This window comes from Gobio gobio (genome assembly GCF_949357685.1).
Source record: "Gobio gobio genome assembly, chromosome: 7".
Taxonomy (NCBI): Eukaryota; Metazoa; Chordata; class Actinopteri; order Cypriniformes; family Gobionidae; genus Gobio; species Gobio gobio.
Genome location: NC_137103.1, coordinates 57,408,628 through 57,425,893, shown reverse-complemented (window position 1 = coordinate 57,425,893; position 17,266 = coordinate 57,408,628). Strand labels below are relative to the sequence as shown.

General features: G+C 40.4%; 1 protein-coding gene across 8 annotated transcripts in view; it reads right to left on the bottom strand.

Moving 5' to 3' along the window:
* The window catches only part of gpm6bb (glycoprotein M6Bb), an 80,603-nt gene that overhangs the window by 15,995 nt on the left and 47,342 nt on the right, over positions 1–17,266 (bottom strand). For 2 of the 8 annotated variants that reach the window (XR_013816868.1, XM_079821596.1), the window contains exons 2-6: positions 15,118–15,304; positions 12,250–12,406; positions 8,773–8,941; positions 8,581–8,654; positions 8,416–8,481 (exon numbers count right to left, since the gene is read on the bottom strand). Coding sequence is in view for 2 of the 8 variants with exons in the window: in XM_079821596.1 (XP_079677722.1) it covers positions 8,416–8,481; positions 8,581–8,654; positions 8,773–8,941; positions 12,250–12,406; positions 15,118–15,304 (653 nt within the window). In the remaining 6 variants the exon portion in view is untranslated. Of the gene's footprint in view, positions 1–1,740; positions 4,162–8,415; positions 8,482–8,580; positions 8,655–8,772; positions 8,942–12,249; positions 12,407–15,117; positions 15,305–17,266 lie in introns of those variants that run through there. The other 6 variants (XR_013816869.1, XR_013816870.1, XR_013816871.1 and 3 more) reach the window with 6 other exon arrangements.

The following is a 17,266-nucleotide window of genomic DNA, read 5'->3' as shown; positions in this document are numbered from 1 at the left end:
GGTTTGAAACACACTGAACTATTCCTTCACTGAACACACAGCTACACACACTGTACACAGGTGAATATTATGCCATATATAAAGCGCACAGGACGCTGGGGTGTGAGGGACTGAAGCGGAGCACAGCCAAGCTTGAAATGAGGGTTAGTGTGAAGGTGCGCAGACGGACGAACTGAAGCGGCGTAATAACCACCACTGAGGAGACCTGAGCACAGGGCAGCTTTATTATCATAAAGGACAAACTACAGCCACCATCTCACAGGAATATGGAATCAATCATGCAATCCGACGGTTCATTCAATAATGCTGGATCTCGGTTTGAAAAATCACACGTGAACCTCGATGACGTGACTTTACCCATAACGGCTAACACTGAGCCCTGATTGGATGAGCCACATTTGAGGTCAACTCCTGTTGTTGCATTGCTTTGACACCAGAAATGATCTCATTATTAATAGAGGTTTAAAGGGGCCATGACATGATTTTCCTGGATCTTTTGACACATAAAAGGTACCTTTAAAACATTCTCATTATAAACAAGACATTCACAGGTGCTCTTTTTTTGATCGCCTTTTTTCGCATCATATATTTAAGTAATTATCATAAATTAGGTATCATTTGAAAGCTTACAAACTCAAAATTCATCCTGTGAAAACCGTTTTGAAATCGGATATTGAGTTACCATGGAAACGTTACTCTAAATTATTTTAGCGGGCTCCTCCCCCTAGTGGGCGGCGTCATGTTTCATATTACAACAATTATTTTAGCTACTTTATAATCAAGATCTTTACCAATCTTGACAAAACACATATCGTCGGAAAGGTCTGAGTCTCAAGGGTCCATATTTGGTGACTGTTTTGTGATGAATGTGACATTTGGACAGAAATTTACAGGAAAATGCATTTAAAAAAAACAATCAATGGAATTTGAATGACACCCGGTGGCTATTTTGTGGTACAGCGCCTAAACAATATCTCATGGGAACTTTATTTTTTGTCATATCAACTTCAAATTTGGAACACAACTTGGTTAGACATATGGCTTTGATTTTATAGCAATTTTAGAGTGAAACATTTTTTGTAAAATATATATTTTATATGAAATAAAAAATTATTTAGTACAGTATATTTTTAATTTACAGTAAATTTAAACTTCCATAACTTTTTCATACTTTCATATTATTTTGAATTGCTTTCACTTCAGCAATAATCTGCAGAGTGTCTTCTTTAAAACAAGACCAAACTTTGGTCTATATTCCAAAGCATTCTTGAATTACAGCCCTTTAAGTTTGGATAGTGCATTTTCATGTGTATTCTCAAAAAGGGAGGTAACTGTTAAAGGGTTAATCAAGCTCCAAAAACAGCTCGTTTTGATATTGTGATGTCACACAGGCAAACACATTTGCATATGCCCGCCTCCAGAGAATGACATCGACCAATGGTTATGAACCATCACACGACAGGCCCCGCCCATTTGGTCAATAAGCCACGCCCCCACTCCCAACGGCTGCCATTTGCCTACATCAGTGTTAACTTTGACAGCAAATTTTGATTTAGTTTAAGTCATATTTTAGTCTTTTATTAACATTATAAGTGAACCTCAAGGAACATATTAAAATGATTTTTAAATCCATGACCCTGTAACGGGAGGGTTTCTAGCCGGTTTAGCTGTAAATTAAAGCATCTACTGCCTTTCAGAAGTTAAATTCATGACCTTAAATCAAAGGACACATCGCTTGTTCCTAATAACAGCATGTTTCGTTTATTAATAGTAAAGCAGACAGTGTTATGATGAGCAAATCATATAATAATACATGACAAGATCTGCCGCATGTGTTCTCCTGATCATAGAGATGAACGAAATCTGATCAGATAATGCAACTAAATATCCGTCTCTCAGAATTTAAAAGTATTTCATTGTATTTAGACAGTGAAAAGTCTGTTTAAAATAACTCCATAAAGATTAAAAATAGCAACAATCTTCATAATACTGCTTAAAACAAATGATAAAACAACACTGAGAACTGTAAACAGGTTTGAAGAGGAAAACAGCATTAAAACACTGAGTCTGGCACAGTTGGCACAAATCAGATAAACATCAGATCTTCAGAAATATATATTTCCCCCAATACACCTCAAGTTCTGGAAGTCAATATCACACTCATGTTCTCTGCGGAGGAATCCGTCAAACCTCAGAGCTCATCCAATCCGATTTAAAGTCATGACATTAACTTTCTCCTAAATCATCAATACAGTAAAAACTGTGAAATATTAATGCGATGTAAAACATCAAACAGAAGAAACCCTTCAGAAATCATTCAGTTAATGCTCAATCAACATTTATGATGATTATCAGTGTTCAGATTTTTGTAGGAATCGTCACACATTTTATTTCTCAGGATTCTTTGATGAATACACTCTAAAGAATGCTGGGTTCAAAACAACCCATCCACTGGGTCAAAACAACCCATCCCCTGGGTCAGAACATCCCATCCGTTGTGCTGGGTTCAAAACAACCCAAGATGGGTTGAAAATGGACAAACCCAGCCCAGCGGGTGGGATGTTCTGACCCAGGGGATGGGTTGTTTTAACCCAGTGGTTAGGTTGTTTTAACCCAGTGGTTAGGTTGTTTTAACTCAGTGGTTGGGTTGTTTTCACCCAGTGTATGGGTTGTTTTGACTCAGTGGTTGAGTTGTTTTGCCCCAGACCTTTTTGACCCAGTGGATGGGTTGTTTTAACTCAGTGGTTGGGTTGTTTTGACCTAGTGTATGGGTTGTTTTGACCCAGTGGTTGGGTTGTTTTAACTCAGTGGTTGGGTTGTTTTGACCCAGTGGATGGGATGTTCTGACCCAGTTGTTGGGTTTGTTTTGACCCAGCGGTTGGGTTATTTTGACCCAGGGGATGGGATGTTTTGACCCAGCGGTTGGGTTGTTTTTACCCAGTGGATGGGTTGTTTTGACCCAGTCCTTTTTGACCCAGTGGATGGGTTGTTTTAGCCCAGTGGTTAGGTTGTTTTGACCCAGTGGTTGGGTTGTTTTGACCCAGTGGATGAGTTTGTTTTGACCCAGCGATTAGGTTGTTTTGACCCAGTTGTTGGGTTTGTTTTGACCCAGCGGTTGGGTTGTTTTGATCCAGTGGATGGGTTGTTTTGACCCAGCGGTTGGGTTAAATGTTTGTCTAATCTACTGGGAAGTTTTATTTAACTCAACTATTGTTTAAAAATTACTGTATTGCGCACTTAAAATGAAGCCAAAGTATGTTGGAAATTAACATTTATTAATATGTTTAATAAGAAAGAACATTTATAAGAACAAGTTTAATTAATAATAATTAAACAATAATAAATTGCTTATTAATAAATGCTCAAATTTTGATTATTATTGTTGCCTCTAGTAATTATGTGTCATTTTATGATTCATTTTAAGCCAGACATACAGTCATTTTTAAACAATAGTTGCGTTAAATAAAACTGCCCAAGAGGTTGGACAGACATTTAACCCAATCGCTGGGTTTGTCCATTTTCAACCCAACTTGTGTTGTTTTTAACACTGCATTTTCTAGAGTGTAGAAAGTTCAAAAGAACAGCATTTATTTGAAATATAATATTTTGTAACATTATAACTGTCTCTTTTGAGCAATTGAATGTGTCCTTGATGAATAAACGCATTCATTTCTTAATGAAAGACTAAAGGAATCTTAGCCTTTTGTCTGATTTTGTCCATTTTCAATTGAATTTTTTTGCGTTCGTTTGTTTCATGGATCAGAATTTTCCAGAACCTCTATTGAGAAAATGAATGTGAAAATACTTGTCAAATCTTCTGGTGATAATACTTCAGTCAAAGAGACCGCAGGAGGATTTAAAGACACTATATTAGGCTTGTCTAGTGGTGTCAGAACCAAAGGCACACACTCAAGAACAACACGGCCATGTTTACAGCACCTGCGTCGCAAATGCTACATCCGTACACAATCCTATATTTACACATTACATGTCAAAAGCAATGAAATGTTTCTCTCATCTCTATTATTTTAGTCCATATTGTCAGTGGCGGCTCATTCTAGGCTCTCTGATGACACTGAGTTAGAATTTAGTGCAGCAGTCCTCTCGACTCTTAAACTTCAAAACAGCAAAGTTATACGTGGTAGCCATCATGTAGATGAGCTGGTGGAAGAAAAAGCACAAATAAGTGACGGAAGAGACACTTTAACTGCAGATGAAATAAGCCTGAGACTCAAGCGCTAACACTGCAAGCGTCTGATGATGTTAAGGGGAAACGCCCCTCTCTGTGTGATCGCTCAACTATATCATATGATATTAATAAACACTCACTGAGCCATCATAACTGCAGTTTAACAGAGGAACACACTCCACACATTTAAACACTGCACATCCTTAAAACAACAATTACTGTATTAACGTAAGCGATATATATCACACACACTTAATATACACACACAATATTTAAATTAGCAGGCAAAGACCATCACAAGTGATGTCAGAAGTTATTTAAATATTTAAAACAGCATATTAAATTACTTTACGTTAAAACTAAAATGTATTGGGAAAATAATATTTGTAATTAAAAAGTAATACAAATAAAATTAAATCAAATAAAATTAATAATGAATAATAAGTGCTGTCAAACAATTCATCGCGATTAATCGCACCCAAAAATACGTGTACTGTGTATTGCTCAAAGTGTACTGTGTATAATTATTATATATTTACAAATGCACACGCATGTGAAAAAATATTTATATTTATATATAATATAAATGTTATAAATACAGTATATACATGCAAATATTTCTTAAATATATACATGAAGGAGTGTTGTTTTAACCCAGAGGTTGGGTTGTTTTGACCCAGTGGTTGAGTTGTTTTGACCCAGCGTTTGGGTTGTTTTATCCCAGCGATTGGGTTGTTCTTTCCCAGTGGTTGGATTGTTTTATCCCAGCGATTGGGTTGTTCTTTCCCAGTGGTTGGATTGTTTTAGCCCAGTGGTTGGGTTGTTCTATCCCAGTGGTTGGGTTGTTTTGACCCAGTGGCTGGGTTGCTTTATCCCAGCGGTTGGGTTGTTTTATCCAAGAGGTTGGGTTGTTTTATCCCAGCGATTGGGTTGTTTTATCCCAGCGGTTGGGTTGTTTTATCTCAGCGGTTGGGTTGTTTTATCTCAGCGGTTGGGTTGTTTTTTCCCAGCGGTTGGGTTGTTCTATCACAGCGGTTGGGTTGTTTTGACCCAGCGGTTGGGTTGTTTTATGCCAGTGGTTGGGTTGTTTTGACCCAGTGGTTGGGTTGTTTTATCCCAGTGGTTGGGTTGTTTTGACCCAGTGGTTGGGTTGCTTTATCCCAGCGGTTGGGTTGTTTTATCCAAGAGGTTGGGTTGTTTTATCCCAGCGATTGGGTTGTTCTATCCCAGTGGTTGGGTTGTTCTATCCCAGCGGTTGGGTTGTTTTATCTCAGCGGTTGGGTTGTTTTATCTCAGCGGTTGGGTTGTTTTTCCCCAGCGGTTGGGTTGTTCTATCCCAGCGGTTGAGTTGTTTTGACCCAGCGGTTGAGTTGTTTTATCCCAGAGGTTGGGTTGTTCTATCCCAGTGGTTGGGTTGTTTTGACCCAGTGGTTGGGTTGTTTTATCTCAGTGGTTGGGTTGGTTTATCCCAGAGGTTGGGTTGTTCTATCCCAGTGGTTGGGTTGTTTTATCTCAGCGGTTGAGCTGTTTTTTCCCAGCGGTTGGGTTGTTCTATCCCAGCGATTGAGTTGTTTTGACCCAGCGGTTGGGTTGTTTTAGCCCAGTGGTTGGGTTGTTTTGACCCAGCAGTTGGGTTGTTTTATCCCAGTGGTTGGGTTGTTCTATGCCAGCGGTTGGGTTGTTTTAGGCAGGGGAGGAAGCTGGACAGACTCGGCAGACCCAAACGTACTGTGAGGGTCTGTTGGGAACGTTTAGCCGAGTCTCCTGTCAGAGAGATCTTCAACTCCCACCTCCGGCAGAGCTTCGACCGGATCCCGAGGGAGGCTGGAGATATTGAGCCCGAGTGGACCATGTTCTCCACCTCCATTGTCGCTGCGGCCGCTCGGAGCTGTGGCCGTAAGGTCTCCGGTGCCTGTCGAGGCGGCAATCCCCGAACCCGGTGGTGGACACCGGAAGTAAGGGATGCCATCAAGCTGAAGAAGGAGTCCTATCGGGCCTGGATGGCTTGTGGGACTCCGGAGGCAGCTGACCGGTACCGGCAGGCCAAGCGGAATGCAGCCCAGGTAGTCATGGAGGCAAAAAATCGGGCCTGGGAGGAGTTTGGTGAGGCCATGGAGAAAGACTATCGGTTGGCCTTGAAGAGATTCTGGCAAACCGTTGGACGCCTCAGGAGGGGGAAGCAGTGCCTTACCAACACTGTCTACAGTGGAGACGGGCACCTGTTGACCTCAACTGGGGATATCGTTGGGCGGTGGAAGGAATACTTCGAGGATCTCCTTAATCCCACCGACATGTCTTCCGTTGAGGAAGCAGGGGCTGGGGACTCGGAGGAGGACTCGTCCATCACCCGGGCTGAAGTCATCGAGGTGGTTAAAAAGCTCCTCGGTGGCAAGGCACCGGGGGTGGATGAGATCCGCCCTGAGTACCTCAAGTCTCTGGATGTTGTGGGGCTGTTCTTGGCTGACACGCCTCTGCAACATTGCATGGTGGTTGGGGACAGTACCTCTGGACTGGCAGACCGGGGTGGTGGTCCCTCTTTTCAAGAAGGGGGACCGGAGATTGTGTTCCAACTATAGGGGGATCACACTTCTCAGCCTCCCCGGGAAAGTCTATGCCAGGGTACTGGAGAGGAGAATTCGGCCAATAGTGGAACCTTGGATTCAGTAGGAATAGTCTGGTTTTCGTCCCGGTCATGGAACACTGGACCAGCTCTATACCCTTTCCAGGGTGCTGGGGGGTTCATGGGAGTTTGCCCAACCAGTCCACATGTGTTTTGTGGATTTGGAGAAGGCATTCGACTGTGTTCCTCGTGGCATCCTGTGGTGGGTGCTCTGGGAGTATGGGGTCGGCGGCCCCTGCTTAGGGCTGTTCGGTCCCTGTACGACCAGAGCAGGAGCTTGGTCCGCATTGCCGGCAGTAAGTCAGACTTGTTCCCGGTGCATGTTGGACTCCGGCAGGGCTGCCCTTTGTCACCGGTTCTGTTCATAATTTTTATGGACAGAATTTCTAGGCGCAGCCAAGGGCCGGAGGGTGTCCGGTTTGGGGACCACGCGATTTCGTCACTGCTTTTTGCGGATGATGTTGTCGTGTTGGCCTCCTCGAGCCAGGACCTTCAGCGTGCACTGGGACGGTTTGCGGCCGAGTGTGAAGCGGCTGGGATGAGAATCAGCACCTCCAAATCCGAGGTCATGGTTCTCAGTCGGAAAAGGGTGGATTGCCCGCTTCAGGTGGGTGGAGAGTTCCTGCCTCAAGTGGAGGAGTTCAGGTATCTTGGGGTCTTGTTCACGAGTGAGGGGAGGATGGAACGGGAGATTGACAGATGGATCGGTGCAGCTTCTGCAGTAATGCGGTCGACGTACCGGTCTGTCGTGGTAAAGAAGGAGCTGAGCTGCAAGGCAAAGCTCTCGATTTACCGGTCAATCTACGTTGCTACTCTCACCTATGGTCATGAGCTGTGGGTCATGACCGAAAGGACAAGATCCCGGATACAGGCGGCCGAAATGAGCTTTCTCCGCAGGGTGGCTGGGCGCTCCCTTAGAGATAGGGTGAGAAGCTCAGTCACTCGGGAGGAGCTCAGAGTAGAGCCGTTGCTCCTCCACATCGAGAGGGACCAGCTGAGGTGGCTCGGGCATCTATTTCGGATGCCTCCTGGACGCCTTCCCAGGGAGGCCCCGGGGAAGACCTAGGACACGCTGGAGGGACTATGTCTCCCGGCTGCCCTGGGAACGCCTCGGGTTCCCCCGGAAGAGCTGGAGGAAGTGGCTAGGGAGAGGGAAATCTGGGCATCTCTGCTTAGACTTTTGCCCCCGCGACCCGGCCCCGGATAAGCGGAAGATGATGGATGGATGGATGGATGAAGGACTGTGTATTCAAATATACAGAATAATTATACACAGTACGTGATTAATTGTTTGACAGCACTAATAATAATAATAATAATATGAACAGGACACATCAGACGCTTCCAGTATCGACAGCTTTCCTGATCTAGTCATGTGCTGTTGAATCTGCCATCTTAAGTCACAATGACTAGTTTAGACACAATAACACTGAATATCCCTTCATGTGACGCTTCTGCTAAAGCTGGCATCCTCAAACTAACCCTTAGATCAGGGGCTTAAAGCGCATGGGTTGCATTAGATGGCGCTGGGAATGAAGGGACAAAAAAGGAGGGAGAGGAACAAACACCCCATAAACATGTGACCATAAGAGAAGCTTCAGCTTACCAGAGCAATGACTGTGGCTCCAGCTCCAGCACAGGCCACGATATACAGGTGGTACGACAGGTAGAACTGCAGCAGACCAACACAAGTCATGAATGATCACCTGCTGGACGACTCCGGTAATGCAGTAAAGCGTGTGTGTGTGTGTGTGTGTGTTTGTGTTCATACCTCACTGGTGTTGCAGATATCCACTAGCGTCGATCCGCAAGCTATGCCCGGAGTCGCGTTCCATGGAATAATCCCTGTTTAGACACAAAACGGTGTTTATAGCCAAGAATCTCGGGTCTAATGACTATCGATCAAATGTAAACATGAGCATAAACGTGGCGTTCTCTGAATAATGGCAGTGATTTGCCGTACCGTACTGACGCACGTCCACGCAGATGCTCTCGATGGAGGTGAGGTTGGCCACCGGTGAGCGCATGGCGGCGCAGGTCGACCACATGTTGTAGAAAAGAAACACGGGGACCGCAGAGAACCCGAAAACCCCAAGCCAGGCGATTCCCAGGATGTACGTCAGGAACACAAACTGAGAGAAAGAGAGACGTTTGACACCGTTCAGCATGAATGGAACTGTTTTTATCATTGATAACCAGTGTTGGGGAAAGTTACTTTGAAAAGTAATGCATTACAATATTGCGTTACACCCTTAAAAAGTAACTAATTGAGTTATTTAGTTACTTTTTAAGAAAAGTAATGCATTACAATATTGCGTTACACCCTTAAAAAGTAACTACTTGAGTTATTTAGTTACTTTTTAAGAAAAGTAATGCATTACAATATTGCGTTACACCCTTAAAAAGTAATTAATTCAGTTATTTTTTACTTTTTAAGAAAAGTAATGCATTACAATACTGCGTTACTCCCTTAAAAAGTAACTAATTGAGTTATTTAGTTACTTTTTAAGAAAAGTAATGCATTACAATATTGCGTTACACCCTTAAAAAGTAACTAATTGAGTTATTTAGTTAATTTTTAAGAAAAGTAATGCATTACAATATTGCGTTACACCCTTAAAAATTAACTAATTGAGTTATTTAGTTACTTTTTAAGAAAAGTAATGCATTGCAATATTGCGTTACACCCTTAAAAAGTAACTAATTGAGTTATTTAGTTACTTTTTAAGAAAAGTAATGCATTACAATATTGCGTTACACCCTTAAAAAGTAACTAATTGAGTTATTTAGTAACTTTTTAAGAAAAGTAATGCATTACAATATTGCGTTACACCCTTAGAAAGTAACTAATTGAGTTATTTAGTTACTTTTTAAGAAAAGTAATGCATTACAATATTGTGTTACACCCTTAAAAAGTAACTTATTGAGCTATTAGTTACTTTTTAAGAAAAGTAATGCATTACAATATTGCGTTACACCCTTAAAAAGTAACTAATTGAGTAATTGAGTTACTTTTTAAGAAAAGTAATGCATTACAATATTGCGTTACACCCTTAAAAAGTAACAAATTGAGTTATTTAGTTACTTTTTAAGAAAAGTAATGCATTAATATATTACGTTACACCCTTAAAAAGTAACTAATTGAGTAATTGAGTTACTTTTTAAGAAAAGTAATGCATTACAATATTGCGTTACACCCTTAAAAAGTAACTAATTGAGTTATTTATTTACTTTTTAAGAAAAGTAATGCATTACAATACTGCGTTACACCCTTAAAAAGTAACTAATTGAGTTATTTAGTTACTTTTTAAGAAAAGTAATGCATTACAATATTGCGTCACACCCTTAAAAAGTAACTAATTGAGTTATTTAGTTACTTTTTAAGAAAAGTAATGCATTACAATATTGCGTCACACCCTTAAAAAGTAACTAATTGAGTTATTTAGTTACTTTTTAAGAAAAGTAATGCATTACAATATTGTGTTACACCCTTAAAAAGTAACTAATTGAGCTATTAGTTACTTTTTAAGAAAAGTAATGCATTACAATATTGCGTTACACCCTTAAAAAGTAACTAATTGAGTAATTGAGTTACTTTTTAAGAAAAGTAATGCATTACAATATTGCGTTACACCCTTAAAAAGTAACAAATTGAGTTATTTAGTTACTTTTTAAGAAAAGTAATGCATTAATATATTACGTTACACCCTTAAAAAGTAACTAATTGAGTAATTGAGTTACTTTTTAAGAAAAGTAATGCATTACAATATTGCGTTACACCCTTAAAAAGTATTTAATTGAGTTATTTATTTACTTTTTAAGAAAAGTAATGCATTACAATACTGCGTTACACCCTTAAAAAGTAACTAATTGAGTTATTTAGTTACTTTTTAAGAAAAGTAATGCATTACAATATTGCGTCACACCCTTAAAAAGTAACTAATTGAGTTATTTAGTTACTTTTTAAGAAAAGTAATGCATTACAATATTGCGTTACACCTTAAAAAGTAACTAATTGAGTTATTAAGTTACTTTTTAAGAAAAGTAATGCATTACAATATTGCGTTACACCCTTAAAAAGTAACTAATTGAGTTATTAAGTTACTTTTTAAGAAAAGTAATGCATTACAATATTGCGTTACACCCTTAAAAAGTAACTAATTGAGTAATTTAGTTACTTTTTAAGAAAAGTAATGCATTACAATATTACGTTACACCCTTAAAAAGTAACTAATTGAGTTATTTAGTTACTTTTTAAGAAAAGTAATGCATTAATATATTACGTTACACCCTTAAAAAGTAACTAATTGAGTTATTTAGTTACTTTTTAAGAAAAGTAATGCATTAATATATTACGTTACACCCTTAAAAAGTAACTAATTGAGTTATTTAGTTACTTTTTAAGAAAAGTAATGTGTTACGTTACTTGTGCGTTACTTTTTCTCACCTGGGATGGGCTTGTTTTTGTTTTTGTTTATTACAAAAAAGTTATATTTTTGTAAAGACCTCTTCATACCAAAATTGAAATAATAAGCCCCAGGCTGAGGTAAAAATGCAGATTCCCGCATGAACAGTAGAGGGCGCAGCTCTGCTGTGCTGCCATTCTGGATAATGGTAGAATAGGATGCAGGAGAAAAAGGTTTTACCAATAAAAACTAAAAATCTAGTAATTTTCATCATCAAAGGTCAGCAGCAAGACATTGGTAAATTAAATATAAAGGTAGATTATGCATAAAAATACACTCTTCACCGGTTCTTTGACAAAGGTGCTATATAGCACTTCTGAAGAACCGCTGAAGCACCAAAATTATAAAGAATTATAATTTTTTTATATAAAAAATATAGCACTAAAAAAGGTTCCTCTATGATTATGAGCCAAGAACCATTTTTGGTGCCATTTAGAACATTTTTTTTTAGAGTGTAGTTGTTTTATTTAACATTTAATTATTGGAGGTTTGCATAGTACTCTGATTTTGCATTTGACTGATTATTAGCTGCATTACAGACAAAAAAAAAAAAAGATGTTTGAATGTAAACAAAAAAATTATAATATATATATACACACATTCTAAAGTGCTACTTGAGCATTTCAATGAGCATTAGAGGTAGTGTTACATGGACTTAGGAAAATTAAGACCTGTTTAAAATTATTTAAAACCTAGAACAGAATACTTCAGCGAATTTAAGACTTTTTGAGGTCTAAAATTTAGATTTTGAAATACTAGACTTTTTTTAGACTTTTTAAGACCCTGAGGAAACCCTGTTCTAGACCAGCAGTGTTTTGGTGCTACTTAAGAAGCACTTCTCCTGGTTCAGAGCTGGTGCTTCGGGTGTGGTTTGAGACTAGGCTCTGGCTCCGCACTAGCATTGGTGGAAAAGGGGAAACTGATATAGAGAAGAACGCCACACACTACAGACAGATGGGAAAGCAGGCCTGTACCATCCCACTGATGCAGCGTCCGCAGACCGTGGTCTTGAACTCGTTGTGAAGCTCCTTGACGGCACTGGTGGTGTAAAACCCCTCGGCGAGCAGAATGATGCCGTACAGGAAGAAGAAGGAGGCGATGCCGTAGATGACGTACTGCATGAGCTGGATTCTGCACAAGAGAAGAGTTCACAGCTGTTACTGCTCCAGCACATCTGGAGTTAACCTCTGCCCTCTGATTAAACCTGGTCACATGACACAAGTCTCGAGGACCAATGTGAGCAGATTTAATCGAGTTAACAGTCGAGTTTCATTAATGATGAGGGGTCAGGTACAGTGGCATGAAGAAGTGTGTGAACCGCTTGCAGAATCTGAAAAAATGGGAATAATTTTAACTAAATAAGAGGGATCATACAAAATGCATGTTATTTTTTATTTAGTGCTGTCCTGAATAAGATCTTTTACATAAAATGTTTTTACATATAGTCCACAAGACAAAAAAAATAGCTGAATTTATTAAAATAACGTTTCTGAAGCATTGATTCTCAGTGCTGTGTGTGTGTGTGTGTGTGTGTGTGTGTGTGTGTGTGTGTGTGTGTGTGTGTGTGTGTGTGTGTGTGTGTGTGTGTGTGTGTGTGTGTGTGTGTGTGTGTGTGTGTGTGTGTGTGTGTGTGTGTGTGTGTGTGTTTTGTGATGGTTGTTCACGAGTCCCTTGTTTGTCCTGAGCAGTTAAACTGCCGAATGTTCTTCAGAAAAAGGTCCTGCACATTCTTCAGTTTTCCAGCATCTTCTTCATATTTGAACCCTCTCCAGCAATGACTGTATGATTTTAAGATCCATCTTTTCACACTGAGGACGATTGAGGGACTCAAACACAACTACTAAAAAAGGTTCAAGCATTCACTGATTCTCCAGAAGGAAACACGACGCATTAAGAGCCGGGGGGTGAAAACTTTGTCCACATTTTTCTTATTTTGTTTAAATATAATTTTTTTTCATCTAGTACTGCCCTTCAGAAGTAACAGAAGATACTTGCATGTTTCCCGGAAGACAAATTAAGTACAATTTACCTTGATTTTCAAATTCAAAAGTTTTCACCCCCCCCCCGGCTCTTAATGCGTCGTGTTTCCTTCTGGAGCGTCAGTGAATGCTTGAACCTTTTTTAGTAGTTGTGTTTGAGTCCCTCAATCGTCCTCAGTGTGAAAAGATGGATCTTAAAATCATACAGTCATTGCTGGAGAATGAAAACTGAAGAAAACTGAAGAATGTGCAGGACCTGGAGGATTTTTCTGAAGAACATTGGGCAGTTTAACTGCTCAGGACAAACAAGAGACTCATAAACAACCATCACAAAACAAAAAAACAGCCGTGGATCATCCAAGGAAACGACACACACACACACACACACACACACACACAGAGCCGTGGATCATCCAGGGAACGACACACAGCACTGAGAATCAATGGTTCAGAAACTTTTTATCAGGGTTATTTTAATAAATCCAGCTATTTTTTTATCTTGTGGACTACACTCACCTAAAGGGTTATTAGGAACACCTGTTCAATTTCTCATTAATGCAATTATCTAATCAACCAATCACATGGCAGTTGCTTCAATGCATTTAGGGGTGTGGTCCTGGTCTAGACAATCTCCTGAACTCCACACTGAATGTCAGAATGGGAAAGAAAGGGGATTTAAGCAATTTTGAGCGTGGCATGGTTGTTGGTGCCAGACGGGCCGGTCTGAGTATTTCACAATCTGCTCAGTTACTGGGATTTTCACACACAACCATTTCTAGGGTTTACAAAGAATGGTGTGAAAAGGGAAAGCATCCAGTATGCGGCAGTCCTGTGGAGAAAATGCCTTGTTGATGCTAGAGGTCAGAGGAGAATGGGCCGACTGATTCAAGCTGATAGAAGAGCAACTTTGACTGAAATAACCACTCGTTACAACCGAGGTCTGCAGCAAAGCATTTGTGAAGCCACAACACACACAACCTTGAGGCGGATGGGCTACAACAGCAGAAGACCCCACCGGGTACCACTCATCTCCACTACAAAGAGGAAAAAGAGGCGACAATTTGCACCAAAATTGGACAGTTGAAGACTGGAAAACTGTTGCCTGGTCTGATGAGTCTGGATTTCTGTTGAGACATTCAGATGGTAGAGTCAGAATTTGGCGTAAACAGAATGAGAACATGGATCCATCATGCCTTGTTCCCACTGTGCAGGCTGGTGGTGGTGGTGTAATGGTGTGGGGGATGTTTTCTTGGCACACTTTAGGCCCCTCAGTGCCAATTGAGCATTGTTTAAATACCACGGCCTACCTGAGCATTGTTTCTGCCCATGTCCATCCCTTTATGAGCACCATGTCCCCATCCTCTGATGGCTACTTCCAGCAGGATAATGCACCGTCACAAAGCTCCAATCATTTCAAACTGGTTTCTTGAACATGACAATGATTTCACTGGACTAAAATGGCCCCCACAGTCTCCAGATCTCAACCCAATAGAGCATCTTTGGGATGTGGTGGAACGGGAGCTTCGTGCCCTGGATGTGCATCCCACAAATCTCCATCAACTGCAGATGCTCTCCTATCAATATGGCCAACATTTCTAAAGAATGCTTTCAGCACCTTGATGAATCAATGCCACGTAGAATTAAGGCAGTTCTGAAGACGAAAGGGGGTCAAACACAGTATTAGTGTGTGTTCATAATAATCCTTTAGGTGAGTGTGTATGTAAACATTATTATTCAGGACAGTACTAAATAAAAAATAACATGCATTGTGTATGATCCCCATTTTCACAGATTCTGCAAGCAGTTCACACACTTTTTCATGCCACTGTATGTACACACACACACACACACACACACACTCACATGTCGGTCAGCATGGCGTGGTCCGAGGCGATCTTGGAGAAGTGGTTCTCCAGGATGGTGAGGGTTCCCGTCAGAGCCACGTGTCCGCAGCCGCAGAACAGCGCCACACCGGAGAAGCAGAGGATGGTGGCCACCAGAGACGCGTACGGCACGCCTCCCAGACACTTAATACAGCACTCAAAGCAACCTGCACACACACACACACACACACACACACACCGTTACCATCCATCCTTCCCTCAGGTGAGTCGGGCGTCCTTTAGTGTCCGATCACATGAGTGTTTACACTACGAACGCATGGAGAGGACACCTGTGATCCGATCACACACACACATCTGAGCCTGTGAAAAAACTTGAAAACTGTTTTGTTATTCAGAGAAAAAAACTAAAGCATGGAACAATAACAGCATAACAACACGAGAGTCAGAAACAGATTGTTCTGGCTTTAGGGGTGAACTATTTCTCTGCCATAAAACTGCCCTAATTAACAACAGCAAAGCACAGAGTGTGACAGACTGAAGATAATGAACTGCATGTGTGTGTGTGAGTGTGTGTGAGTGTGTGTGTGTGTGTGTGTGTGTGTGTGTGTGTGTGTGTGTGTGTGTGTGTGTGTGTGTGTGTGTGTGTGTGTGTGTGTGTGTGTGTGTGTGTGTGTGTGTGTGTGTGTGTGTGTGTGTGGACTGGAAATCCCTACGTTATGGGGACACAATGTCCCCACAAAGATGGCAATATCCGAAATCCTCGTCCTTGTGGGGACATTTTTTGGTTCCCATGAGGAAAACATCTTATAAATCAGACTAAGTGATGTTTTTTGAAAATGTAAAAATGCAGAATGTCTCCTGTGATGGGTAGGTTTAGGGACAGGGGCAGTGTGTGTGTGTGTGTGTGTGTGTGAGTGTGAGTGTGAGTGTGAGTGTGTGTGTGTGTGTGTGTGTGTGTGTGTGTGTGTGTGTGTGTGTGTGTGTGTGTGAGTGTGAGTGTGTGTGTGTGTGTGTGTGTGTGTGTGTGTGTGTGTGTGTGTGTGTGTGTGTGTGAGTGTGTGTGTGTGTGTGTGTGTGTGTGTGATGGGTAGGTTTAGGGGCAGTGAGTGTGTGTGTGTGTGTGTGTGTGTGTGTGTGTGTGTGTGTGTGTGTGTGTGTGTGTGTGTGTGTGTGTGTGTGATGGGTAGGTTTAGGGGCAGGGGCAGTGTGTGTGTGTGTGTGTGATGGGTAGGTTTAGTGGCAGGGGCAGTGTGTGTGTGTGTGTGTGTGTGTGTGTGTGTGTGTGTGTGTGTGTGTGTGTGTGTGTGTGTGTGTGTGTGTGTGTGTGTGTGTGTGTGTATGTGTGTGTGTGTGTGTGTGTGTGTGTGTGTGTGTGTGTGTGTGTGCGCGTGTGCGTGTGATGGGTAGGTTTAGGGGCAGGGGCAGTGTAAGGAGATAGAATATACAGTTTATACAGTATAAACGCCTATGGAATGTCCCCATAAAACATGAAAACCCAACGTGTGTGTGTGTGTGTGTGTTGCTTCCTCAGTCTGTAAACAATCCAATAACAACACTCATGCACACTTCTGGTTTTGCCAGTGTTACACAACACACACACACTTAATAATACACACGTCATGTAAAAGACATGATCCAGAGCCTCATTTAACCCAGACAGGAGAGAAGTCATTATTTCTGATATTCTCATTATATCAATGTTTTAAATCATTTACAATATTTAAATAACTTTTCACATTACAGGAATTAAAATGAGGAAGAGATGTGATTAATTGTCATGAAAAGTTGCATTGCAAAAAAATAAATAAATAATAAAATACAATAAAACAAAAATAGGAAAATATTAATTAATAAAATAAAAAAAAAATAAAAAAAATAATAATAATTGAATATATTAAAATAAAATGGGATAATACCATGGGAATAATGAGAATGTGAGAAAAACTGTAATAAAATAAATTAAAATAATTAATTTACTATATTAAAATAAAAATGGGATAATACCATAAAAATAATATAAGAATGTGAGAAAAAAATAAAATTAATAAAATTAAAATGTATATATTTATTTATTTAATTTATTAACATAAAATGGGATAATACCATGAGAATAATGAGAATATGAGAAAAATAAAAAAATATTATAATTATTTTTTTTAAATCCAAAT